The sequence below is a fragment of the Buteo buteo genome, chromosome 8 (genome assembly GCF_964188355.1).
Source record: "Buteo buteo chromosome 8, bButBut1.hap1.1, whole genome shotgun sequence".
NCBI classification, from domain to species: Eukaryota; Metazoa; Chordata; class Aves; order Accipitriformes; family Accipitridae; genus Buteo; species Buteo buteo.
In genome coordinates this window covers 44385720-44398025 of record NC_134178.1, presented here as the reverse complement: position 1 = coordinate 44398025, position 12306 = coordinate 44385720, and the positions used below count along the sequence as shown (strand labels likewise).

General features: G+C 48.2%; 1 protein-coding gene across 1 annotated transcript in view; it reads left to right on the top strand.

Annotated features, from left to right (window-relative positions):
• The window catches only part of FSTL1 (follistatin like 1), a 55823-nt gene extending 46121 nt beyond the window's left edge, over nt 1–9702 (top strand). Inside the window, exons 7-11 of the mRNA XM_075034398.1 lie at nt 1991–2109; nt 2916–3028; nt 4236–4346; nt 6055–6152; nt 6416–9702. Coding sequence (XP_074890499.1) covers nt 1991–2109; nt 2916–3028; nt 4236–4346; nt 6055–6152; nt 6416–6460 — 486 coding nt within the window. The 3' untranslated portion in view covers nt 6461–9702. The remainder of the gene's footprint in view (nt 1–1990; nt 2110–2915; nt 3029–4235; nt 4347–6054; nt 6153–6415) is intronic.
• The last annotated feature ends 2604 nt before the right edge of the window (nt 9703–12306 follow it).

Here is a 12306-nt window from a genome sequence, read left to right as displayed (position 1 = left end):
AGATTAATGGTGCCTGACAGGAGTTAGCGCTGCAAGCAAATTTGCCATGGCAATGGCACCCCCTGGTGAGACAGAGGAGCTGGTCCCTGCGCTCCAGAGAGCATCTTCGCCTTTGTAGCCATTAATGCTGCTCCTTCTGTGGAAACCCACTTGTGGCCTACTGCCTCAGGCACCCCTGCTGGCACCCGAAAGCTGCAGTGTCCTGCAGAGTGGAGCTGCTCAGTCCCTCCTCCTGCAAACATGCTGTCCCCAGCCGCCTTCATGGAGAGCCTCCCCAGACCATGGGCTTCACTGAAACACATGAGCCAGCCATGGGCTTTCTCCACCGCCACGGCACAGCCCAGTCACCCCTGCCAGCCCCACGCCTGTTGGGGCGCTGGTGAAATACCGTGGCCGCAGCTCAGAGGCAGACAGCTTCATGTTCTCTTTACTGTCCCCCTTTTTCTGGAGCACTGATCTCAGGCACAAGTGGGTGAAAGTTTCCATGACAAAGCCGTACCTTTTCTCAGACCAAAGAGGGAATTTCCTTCTCTGTCAGGTGGTAATCCACCATATCAACAATCCTTAAAGCTTTGAAATACTTTTAAAGCAGAATTCAGAGCTTGGGACAAATCCAAGCAAAGCAAACTAAATTGGGTTCAAACACACACTAATGTGTGTCACCAGTGAGGGTCCACTGTCACTGGAGGAATTCTGCTGTGCCCAGTCCCGGCGGTCCGCATGCCTGCCCTGCAAATGGCCTGATTCCTGCCCTGCAGGTAATAAACACTGGAGACAAAGATGACATGAAGCTTTTCCCTTTTCTCCTTGATGGGGAGGTTTGTAGATGTGTCATTAAGCTGTTTCCCTCCTGGAAGCCTGACTTGTGTGCTCACTGGGATGTGGGTTGTACATCAGGCAGGCCATGACCTTGAAGGACATTATTTCAAGAGGAGTGAGGCTGGTAGTGGGAAGCTGCTCTGTTTTGGAGGGTCTCTGGGGGAACATGTAAATGCAGACCATAGCATTGAAAGGCAAGAAAACTAACTGAACTGAGTCTGGGTCATTAAGGGAATGGTGGCCACTTTCACAAGAAATAGCGGGACAAGAGGTTTCAAAGTCTAGTAGAAGTTGAAACATGTTAGTGGAGCAGTTATATGCAGGCTACAGCACACAGAGTAATTTTCCTAGCCCTACAGGTTTCTCCTGAACCACATAGAGGTAAAAACAGGCAGTGTCTCTTCCAGCATTCCTGGAAGCACGCGCAAGGAGACACAGTGACCTGCCCCAAGTCACACAGCAAGAATTAGCCAGCAGCAGTCTGTGTGCAGAATTCATTTTCCCCTCACTGCAATGCAGCTGTCTCTGAGGGGGCCCAGCAGTTCCTGCTGAGTGCCCAGCGCTGTGATATGACATCTCCAAACAGGAGAGCAAAATGCAATTACTTCTTTGGGAGTACAGCCAGGATTCGGGGCTAAAAATTCTGCTTTTCAGTGCCAGGAGTCCTGTCAAGACCTTAAGAAGTTGGTGGCAATGTGTTGTGCTGTTGCATTAAATTGTTCCTTCTTTGGGATCAGCAGAAAATTGCTTCCTGTGATTTTTCCCTTTTGTCACTGTCACAGTCTAGGCGCAGCTTTGGATTTGCACATATTGGAAAGCTGACACCTCCTTGAATGCAACTGGTCTGCTTTAAGGCAGGAGGTATATAAGAAGGCTAAGAGCTGGCTGGAACAAAGAGAAGAAATGGGGTTAGAGCCATAAATCAAGCAGCAGGAGGTGAATGAGAGGCAGTGTAGCTTATCAGTGAGAACAAGGCTAGGATCGTGTCTCCCAGTTTTGATGCTAGTTGAATATGTTGCTGCTTTTCTCTGAGCCGCTGTCCTTCGTGCAAAACAGGGATGATGCAACCTGTTTCACTGAAGCTTCAAACATGCTAAGTACATATGGAAGGGGGAGAAGGAAGGGGTACCCTGAACCGATAAATCAGACCCTCTCACATCTTCCCCTATAGAGCTTTGACGATGGTGATTCTCGCTTGGACTCCACTGAATTCCTGAAGTTTGTGGAGCAGAATGAGACTGCTGTCAACATCACCACCTACATGGACCAGGAGACCAACAAGCTGCTCAGGTGGGCAGTGGACAGGATGCCAGAAGGAGGGCCCGGGGGCCAGATGTGGTGGAAGGGGGCATGAAAATCCACTCATGGAAAATATCAGTTAGGGCTTGCACTGACAAAGATAACTGAAGTGGCTTCTCAATTAATTAATTAATTAATCTCACTTAATTAATAGGTGTGAATATGAGCAGAACGAGCAGTCCCACCCTTACCCTTCACATTAGCCGTGTATTCCAACCTTCTTTTGCTTTATATCTTATACGTGTGCAGCCAGAAGGTGAGTTGGGTGACAGAAAATTTGTCATCTTTTTTATTTCCTAATAAATCAGCTTTCCAGTGGACTCTACTCACCTTTTGCCTGATAGCTAGATCCACTGCAAGTAAGATGGTGGGAAAACACAGCTCATGGGCAGCCTGCAGTTAAAGCTGGTGCAAGCATCACATGAAAACGTAGTTTGAGAGGTTTACCTTTTTCTGCGTGTCTGCCACTGTGTGAAACAATGAGGAGAACAGGCTGCTTGTGGTTAGCTGTGCTTGCATCTCTACCTGTGTGACAGCATGTAGATGTCAACAGGGTCCTATTCCTGCAGTTCCGAATATCCCCCCACTTCCTGGCCCTTTGCCAGACAGGGAGTATTTTGTGACTCTTTTTCTTTTGTCTGTATCCATTGAGGTTTCTGCACAGAAGCCATTTCTGCCAGGCATCTCAGAACCTTACGAGTTATTACTGGTTTTACTCATCTGTGCTCTGAAGCCAATAGAGCAGGGACCAGCCTAGTATAGCCCCGTACAGAACATGCCACTGTGTTTCCTTTCAGGGGACTCTGCGTAGATGCCCTCATCGAGCTGTCAGATGAAAATGCTGACTGGAAGCTCAGCTTCAGTGAATTTCTCAAGTGCCTCAGCCCATCCTTCAACCCACCAGAGAAAAGTAGGAACTCCTTGCTTGTATTGGGGAACCAGAGGGGTCCTGGGAAGGGAGGAAAGAAAAGAGACCAGCTTTGGGCCAGACATCGGATGCTGTAACTCCACTCCCAGAGATAATGTTGATATACGCTACCTCCCATCTGACAGCACCTCTTGTCCCTGCATTGTCAGAAGTACTGCTTTTTCTGTCCCAGAGCTCCCACAGCTCTTGTGATGAAAAACATTTGGATCTGAGAAGCAAGGGCGTAGGTTAAATGGATATGGTATGCTTGGAAGGTCAAGGCATGTATTTAGCAGTGCGGAGATAAATCATGTGAGGAGTTCATGTCTGGATAACTTAGGAAAGTCAGACCAGACCAAAGTCCTGCTACGCTCTGCCTTTCACACAGACCCTCCCTGATGAACATCTCAAAGTTCACTATCCTTCCAAATCCTGCTTAGTGCTACAGTTCACGTGGAAGCAGCTTAGTGTTCTGCTGACCAGGCGTGCCTAGCTATTCATCTAATTGTCTCCGCAGGGGGTGCTGGTCCAAAGGTGCCAGATTTACATCCCACTGTGGTGGCACCAAGGAGCAGACAGAGGCTATGCTTCGTAGGGAATATTAAGGTGAACTCTCTGTTGCCTGTTTCAGTGGGAAGCGAGGGATGCTGCACCTCCCCTGGAAAACACGATCAGCTGGTTTTCACTTAACACCATACAGGCCCTTGAATGCTCTGGAGGCCTCGACTTAAACATACAATAGAGCTTTGAGGAGAAATGTGAGCTGAAATGAGAAACCTTTTTTTTTTTCCTTTCTTTCTTAGGGCTACAGCAAACACACAAATCATTTCCCCAACTTCTCCCCACCCGGAACAGCAATTGTTTCAGAGTAACCAAAACTTTCACTTTGGGGGTTCTCTTCTATGTATAACAGATTAGGAAATACAAACAAATCCAATATTGAGATTTCATTTGGTATTGAGAAATTGAAATGTGTTCTTCTGAGGAAGCAATATGAAGTGTTTGACTTTCTCAAATTATGTTTTGGCTGAGTTCACACACCAAATTCAGCATGAATGTTTTAGTCATTATGAAACTTCTGGTGGTTAGGGGAAGGAAGGCCTCCCCCAAAACTGTGTACCTCTTCTCTCTCTCAAGGCTTCTCCAAAATATGTTGTCTTTAGTCTGCTCGCTATCTCACAACCACTGCCCTTGTTTTGTGCCTCTTTAGAGTGTGCCCTGGAAGATGAAACCTATGAGGATGGAGCAGAGACCCAGGTGGAGTGTAACCGCTGCGTCTGTGCCTGTGGGAACTGGGTGTGCACTGCAATGACATGCGAGGGTCCGTATGCTCTCCAGACAATTACTGTACTTGGTTTTGTACAAAAAGGGGTTTTGCTTTTTATCTTTCGAGGGCACCAGCTATCCAGATTTCTTCTCTCTCCAACTTTTCCTCAGCTTCTCTATGGGTGGCTTCTGCATCACCCTCCCCGTGCTCCATGTTGGCCAAACCCAAGCTGGTTCTGTTCTAGAGGCCAGAAAGTGTGTAACTGGGTTGGGGGCAATGTTCCCGGGGTTTGTAGTTTGGATTGGTGTCATGAAAATTCAGCACCAAATCTTCCAGGCCAGAGCTACTCTGCATCCAGCTGGCTTGGGGCATGCACAGGCCAAACAGGTCACTGTCTGCAACCATACATGTAGGTGTAAGCAAGTCAGCTTTCCTGTATGTGTGTCAGTATCCTCACTGTATCTGTGTTTATGGTATCTGTAAAGTAGGAGCTAGGGTCCTGTCTTGCCCCACAGGGGAGATAGGAGACTTCATCCAGTAACGCCAAGAAAGCACGTTAGCTTCTTGCCATAAAAACTGTAGAAGAAAATAATGATGATGGAGATGAAGGGAGGTGGTTTTCATAGTAAGGCAGGCTTGTTAGTCTGTCTGTTCTGCCTTTGGAAGGCCTTTCTTCAACTTTCACAGCCACGTTACAATTGTGAGAAGTTCCGGTGGGGTTGTGAACATCGGCTCTCCGTTTTGCCTTCTCACAGACGGTCCAGGGCCAGTGCAAAGCCAGCTTTCCCCTGCCTTGGGAAATGTATGAGTCCTTTTCAAGGAGCCATGTCCACTCTCCCAGCACTGCGCTGCATTTTACTGGCCTTCTTCCCTAGAAACCAGGCCTTTGCTTGAGCTTTGTTTTCAGTGCTGTGCAGGAGCTGTCAGCACTACGTTAGTTCAGATCGATAGCCAGTAGTTTGGGCAGAGGAGAGAGGGGAATGGCAAGAGGTACGTACAGAGTTTTTTACATTTATCTGGCCTTCTGCAGCAGAGGTTTTGGGATCACCTCAGACCAGACTTGGCTGTGGCAGCTGAAACTCACCTCAGAAAAGATAACTGTAATACTGATAGAGCTGCCAGAGGAGCTGTGAGTAGGTCTCAGAGGTTAAGCAACCAAGTGAGAGGCTCTTTTTGTTGCCTCCCCAGAAACAACCTTCAAAGTTGCTATGCAACACCCAGTCTTGCTGTCTACTTTTTTCCCTGCATCCATGGCAGAAGCATGCAATGGGACAATTCCTTGACTTTCTGCCCATGTCTGAGCAGCAGAGGGGTTAGAGGCTATTGTTAGAGGGATAATGAAACCAAAGACTCAGATCAGATACATCAGCAAGCTGCATCTCCACTGAGCTAAATTACCTCATTAGGCGTCAGTTATTGTATTTGGATAGCACTGAGCTTCTATTTGTTCCCTACAAGAGGCCAAGACGTTTGAACTAATTATAGGTGCTTCTTTTAAATAATATGCAGCCTCTGCCATGTGGTTTTATTTATCACATGGGAGGGAGAGATGGGGACAGACTGGATACCCAGGTTCTGAAGTCCCAGGCAGCCACAAGGCCAATTCTCTTTCTAGGAAGCCAACCCATACCTTCCTCCAGCAAAGTCTTCCTAAGCTTGAGGTGTGCTGTGGCCGACCTGCCTCTTTTTGTTCTACGTGGTTCAGCCTCTGAAATTTGCATCCCTTATTTGCGATAACACTGAACTCCCTTTCTGTTTGCAGGGAAGAATGAGAAGGTGCCTGCTCAGAGACAGCGACCTGATCAAGACTTGACTGAGGAGGAGCTAGCTAGATACGTTCAGGAACTGCAGAAGCATCAGGTTAGCTTGAGGCTGGGAAGGTCTGCTTGCAGTAAGCGTCTCCTTGCTTAGAAGGGTTCCCTCTGCTTCTGTCACTTGGAGACTTCTGGTGGAAGGGGGAGCACAGTAAAGGGGGATCTCTGTTGCCTGTGGGGACAAATACAGGTGTGAGGCTTTGAGGTGTAAGCCAGTGTCGGCGCTGCTTGTGGATGAACCAAAGCTTTCAGGGCACTGCCAGCTCCTGCGTCAGTGCGGAGCTTCACTGTTGTACTCTCTTTCTCCAGGAGACGGCCGAGAAGACCAAGAGAATGAGCACCAAGGAGATGTAAGGGGCCTCCACACCGGAGGAGCCCAGGAGGATGGGCCCAACCTGCCACCCTGTCCTCCAGTGCTGATCTCAGTATGCACAAGTGTCTGCTACAGTTGCCCAGTCACAGATATTTACATTGTATAGCGATGGGTTATTTGTTTTGTAATACACAGAGAATGGGGCCAGGAAAGGGGAGCAGAGCCCACCTGTTCAGGGAGCTTTACTGCTGGGGCCTTGGAAGGCTGGGAGGGACTTAGAGCAGCCTCTGGGACCCTTTCCCAGAGCAGACAGCTGCTCCCTCCAAGAGCTAACAGGGTTTTCTTGTTCCCCTGGATCTGGGGAAAGGACGGAGGTCAGTGCTGGATAGAAAAGGGGGTCTTCAATCAATACAATTGTCAGCACCGGCCTTGGCTGCAGAAATACAGGCCCGGCAGTTTTGTGGCTGAGCACGTGTGCTGCAGGGCATCATTAGCCAAGGACCTTGCCCTGCTTACCCTCCCCTTTGGTTCAAGCTCCTCAAAGCTGGTCAGCCTGGTGTGACACCTGGAAGTCGTGGTGCCATGCTGCTGGCATGAGTCCAGCACGTTCCTCCTTGCTTTCCACCGGACTGTCCCCAGCAGCTCCTCCAGTACATTGTGGGCTCCAACACAACATGGTTCCTTTTGACCTCATCTCACTCTTACTCTCCCTGCCCCCTCCTTAGAGGTGCTAGCATATTCTTTTCTTATCACATTCACATGCTGACTCCCCCTCTTGTTTTGGTGGTTTTTTTTATTACTTTATTTCCTATGGTAGTAATTCAGCTTTTGTATGTTTCGTAGCTCTAGATCTTCCAAGAAAACCCAGCCTGTGGGTTTTTGTTATTGACAGTGCTGTAATGCCCATGCACAGTTTGTATCGCACTGCGCTCGGCCACCGCAATCACCACAAGCAATTTGTGAGCCCTGCGCTACAGGGTATTTCTCAACTGGGGATAGCAGTGTCCCTCATGGGAAGAAGAGACAGGGCTGGATGTAATTGGTTTCACCAGGCACGGATTGACACTGCAGCTCTCTAGCTCTTGCTCCCTTAGCTAGCGTTGACCATGTGCTCAAAGTCCGTGCTCATGCCTCTCTAAATTTCCCAGAGGGGAGTGCCAAGTAGTCCAGAGACAGAGGCACCAGGCAATCCCATTAGCAGGGTATCTTAAAAGGCTTAACTACGTAAAAAACTGTTTAGTTGGAGTCAGGGCTGTTAGCCATCATCTTGGGCTTTCCATCTCCCTCTGGGGTAAGGCAGCAGCATTATTCTTTGATTCCAGGTCTGAGTTTGGAGTCAGGGCTGGAAGCCTCATTACTGACACATTTCATGATGTCTTTGATCAGACTGTCTTTTACCAACCACGCATCCCTTCACGGGTCATTTTTGTCTGACCCCTTTCTCAGAGCATTGGTCCTAGATATAAATGAAATGCTGTTCTGTTGACAATCACCTCTGTAGCCTCCAGCCGAGCTGATTTTCTCCTGCAGTTGTCGAATGTACTTCATACACTCACAGGCCTGAACCTCCAGCTTCCGCATTCCCTTCACACCCCTGCTGTGCATCCCAGGCAGTTGCATGTACCCTGAGATGACTGCTTGTGACTTCCATCTTCCTGTTTGTGAGCAACTTCAGCAGTTGTTGCCAGGTGTCTTGCAGTCCCTAGTGCTTACTCAAGCAAAACTCCACATGCATCTGCAAAAGAATGTTCTGCTTGAGTGAAGATCAGCAGGACTTTTGTCCCAACCTTCCCCTTTTTGCACAGTGCTTTCCTTGGAGAGGAAGAATGAGCTGGTACCTAGCAAGTGTAGGAAAAGAAGAAAGCTTGGTCCCTCCTGTGGTCTCACCCGTGAGCCAGATTTGTTAAAAGCTGTCTGGTCTTTGAGGTGTTTTCCCCGATGTGAACCCCAAGGACTTCCATTGACTTTGGCACAGTGCCACATTTCCAGTGAGAATCATACTCTACCCTGCCATGCTTGGAGGTTTTGGCACAATACATGCAGAAGGGGGCTGGTTCTTCTCCCATGAGGGTCTGGATTTGAGAAGCTGTCATCTGTGAAGGTGAGGGGAATGTAGACAATGCTACACTGGGACGGAGTCATTGTTTGTGTTCTGGTGGCACTGGATGAAGTGGTTGGTGGAATTAGGAGCACCCATCAGACGTAGCCTCGCTCCTCCCCAACAGTATGAGTGAAACAGCTTCATGTGCTTGATCTAGAGTCACAGGAACATTGTTAATAAATGTTTTGCTTTATTCCAACCCTGCTTTGAAAGGTAGTTCGTGCCTCCCAGCTCGCTTCCTTCCAGCTTGGATCATTAAAGTGCCTTAGAGAAAATACAACAGCTTGCCTTAAAGGCTTTCCCTGGATGGAGATAACATCTTATTGTCCAGTCAGGAAAATCTCCAACTGGGAGAAGCAGAGCATTTGCAGGAAGGGGAGGCTAATCCATGTCTGAAGGGCTTCTGTAGGCTGCATTACACTATACGTTCTCTAGTCCCCTTCCTGTCTCCTGTGGATGTGCGCTCTACAAGGATGGCTGCTGGGGACAGCTGGAGAGGTCGGTGCTGGCAGTTGAGGTTTACAGAGCTTGCGCTTGCACTGACGGCAGAGGGATGAGCTGCTATCTCGGGCAGGGCAAGCTGAGCTCTCTGACAAGCCATACAACAGATCCTAGGATAGCCTGGGGCAGCGGGGTAGGAGTGCGGTGAACGTGCCTCCGCGGAAAGGGCTGCCACGTGCGGAGCCTTTTCCTCCTTGTGCCCTCAAAGGGAAACACAGCTGTGGAGAGCGATGCCGGCTCTAAGGGCTATGGTACCCAAAGGGGACCGAAACATCTCGCCTCCCCGCACCGAGGGGAAGGGCAACCGTTTGGTGAGCGATGCCCAGACTGTACCCTGCAGCAGGCTGGTCAGTCGCTAACTTCTGCTGGGTGACTTGGCTGCTGGGGAAGGAAGTGCTGAATTCCAGCCGTTGCTCTCTGGGACAATTGCTGTACAGACTGCAAGGGGCAGGGAAGGCAGGTTTGGTTTTGTTTTGTTTTGTTTTTTCCAAAAAGCCAAATTTAAGCAACAAACAAAAAAGTCCCACTCCTCCCTCTATATTCCCTCCTGTACGTGTGTGAAATTTATCAGTATTCTGTAGGTTTCCTTAGTGCACTTATTTTACTTGATTTTGTAATTTTTTTGAAGCAGGGGGGTTTGGATATTACTGCCAAATAAATGAAACAAAATTTAAAAAATAACACATGGATTTTTTTATTTCTCACAAGCCATATACCTCATTTTCCTCTTAAAAAAAAAAAAACAGCTATCTTTCTGCACACCCCATTATGGCATTGATACACAGATGTCGATGCATTTGACAAACGTGAGACATGACTGTCTCTGTTTTATAGCTGGGGAAACCGAGGTACAGCAGAGAGGAGTGGGAAGTTGCAATCGCGTGGCGAGCCAGCGGCAGAGATGCAGCCGGCAGCCACGACTTCTGCCTTCCAGCCACACGCTCTTAACGATGAGAGTTTCCTTTCAGTATCCCCTGTTTGCTCCCCCAGCACACACTCCACCTGTGCCATTGGGAAGGAATAACCTAGCAGCTCTCCACGTGTGATGCGATCACACGATGAACGTGCGTTAAGATAGTGTGCCCGATGGGAAGGCAAACCATTGTAGAATGGGGAGAATACAGAGGGACACAGGCGGTGAAGTACGGGGCAATCGCTCTGTCCCGTGTGGCATCAAGGGACCCTCAGCTGAAGTACCTTCTCGTTTGGGCAGTGCCTTTCACAAAACGGGTGGATCAGGTGGAAAGAACCCAGATGCAAGTAAAATAACTAAAGGCCTCAAAAATGTGACTTACAGGGACAGATCAGAAGCCTTAGGCACAGTTAAGAAGGAAGGCTCTAACTGTCTTCAGGTGGAGACTGCTATCAAGATGAACATACCCATCTCACTGTGGCGGATGGGACACTAGCTTCAGTTGCGGCAGCCAGGGCAGATCTAGATGAGACGTCAGGGAATGCTTTTGAATGTCAAGGTTAGCAAAGAACTGGAAGACGCTTCTGTGTATTTCACAGACTTTGTCCCTGTATGGGTTTAAGAAAAGACTTGAGTAACAGCTATCGGGAGTAGACCAAGTATAGCTGATCCTACCCCAAGATGGGAGACCAGGGGGGTGACCCTCCCGAGGTCCCGTCTGTTTCTGATAGGACCTTACGAAGACAGGGCTGAATGGCTAATGTCACCTTTGCTGAACTGAATGACGAAATGGCCTTTAATGGTGTCGTGTAACAGGAGGATAATGTCTTACCATTCATCTCCCCCGTAACTGTAATGGACTTAGCAACTTCTACTACCATGAGCTCTTCTGTGCAAATGACAGTCCAACAGAAGAGAAGGCTGCGTTCCTTTGTTTCACTTGGTACGCTCCTTCCAAAGCTGTTTAAAAAAAAAAAAAACCTGCCTCTTATATGTTACTTTTCACACCAAATGGCCTCTTTAGCATGTACCAGCTGCTGCATAAACCGTCTTAACTGTGGCATTCCCAGCCCATTCACTGCTCAACTGTAAAGTGGGTCTGCTTTATTACTTTAATTTCTACTGCTAGAATTTCCCAGGATTTTAAGAAGGAATGAAAGGACGTGTCAGCCAAGAATTTAGCTAGATGGCGCTATACTTTGCCTTGTGCATCATGCATACTTACTGAAGCAAAATGACTTTGGGGTGGGAGAGAGGAAGAGCAGGAAGGCTGTGGTCCACCCCTAGCCGAGGCCTGGCAAAAACTATGACCTGTTTATGGAGTTAAGCACATACAAGTATTAACGAGTTGCTGCACTGTGTAACTACATGCACTTAATCGCTTCACAATTCTCCAGCACTGTTAAGCTTCAAACTGAGAAATATGCTATTTACATGGTTGATCAAGACTGAACTGCATTTGTGAGGTATTTATTAACTTTAATTCTGAAGATGAGAACAAACTAACCTATCATCAGACTCACTTCCTGAAAAAAATGATCCGGTTCACAGGACGCAACTTTGGGAGAGCACAGGCTCAGAGCACTGCAGAAGGCAAGAGCAAATTGCAGATGACCTTGCTCTTGTGCTTACATAAACCCTCCCACAAACTATCCCGATCCAGCTGAAACAGTGCAACCTTTATAGAGCAGGCAAAATTATATTGAAATAACTGTACTGGTACAGTGTCTGCTCTTACGCGGCTATCTCTGGGTTCACATCAGGGGTCGCATCTGTGAATCCGTAGAGACTTATAGAACAAATGAAACAAGTCCAACAGAAGGTGACCTTGTCATTCCCACCCATTATGGCACACCATTTCTTGAAGGCTGGGCACAGCCTTGACAACTCCCTGCTTATGGGAACGGGAGCTGTCACTTCAAAATATTTGTAGTGGTAAAATCCAGAGTTTGTAGGAGCGCCAAGGGAAGGACAAATGCACCATGGGTTTCGTCCACAGTATTCTGGACACCTTCAAACTCAGCATTGTTACTGCTTCACGCATTGTTTTTAAGCTCTTGGCTGGTACAAGCCAAGCGTGGTTCATTTGCGTTTCTTCCACTCTAAGATGACAGAGATTTGGGGGTATATGAAGTGTTTTAAGCGGGTGGGAGATGGCCACTCCCTTCTTTCGGGTTCTTCTATGCATCATAAGGAAGCAAGACTGTTTCTTAAGCCCGGACTTTGTCAGGGCAAAAGTTCCCTTGGGCTGTGAATCTTCTCATTGTCATGACACACGGCTGCTGCTTCTTCCAGCGGGCGATTACTGATTACACCGCCATTAACCTGTGTCAAAAGGGCGATGAATTGGAATCCCAAATCCCGAGTTCCCT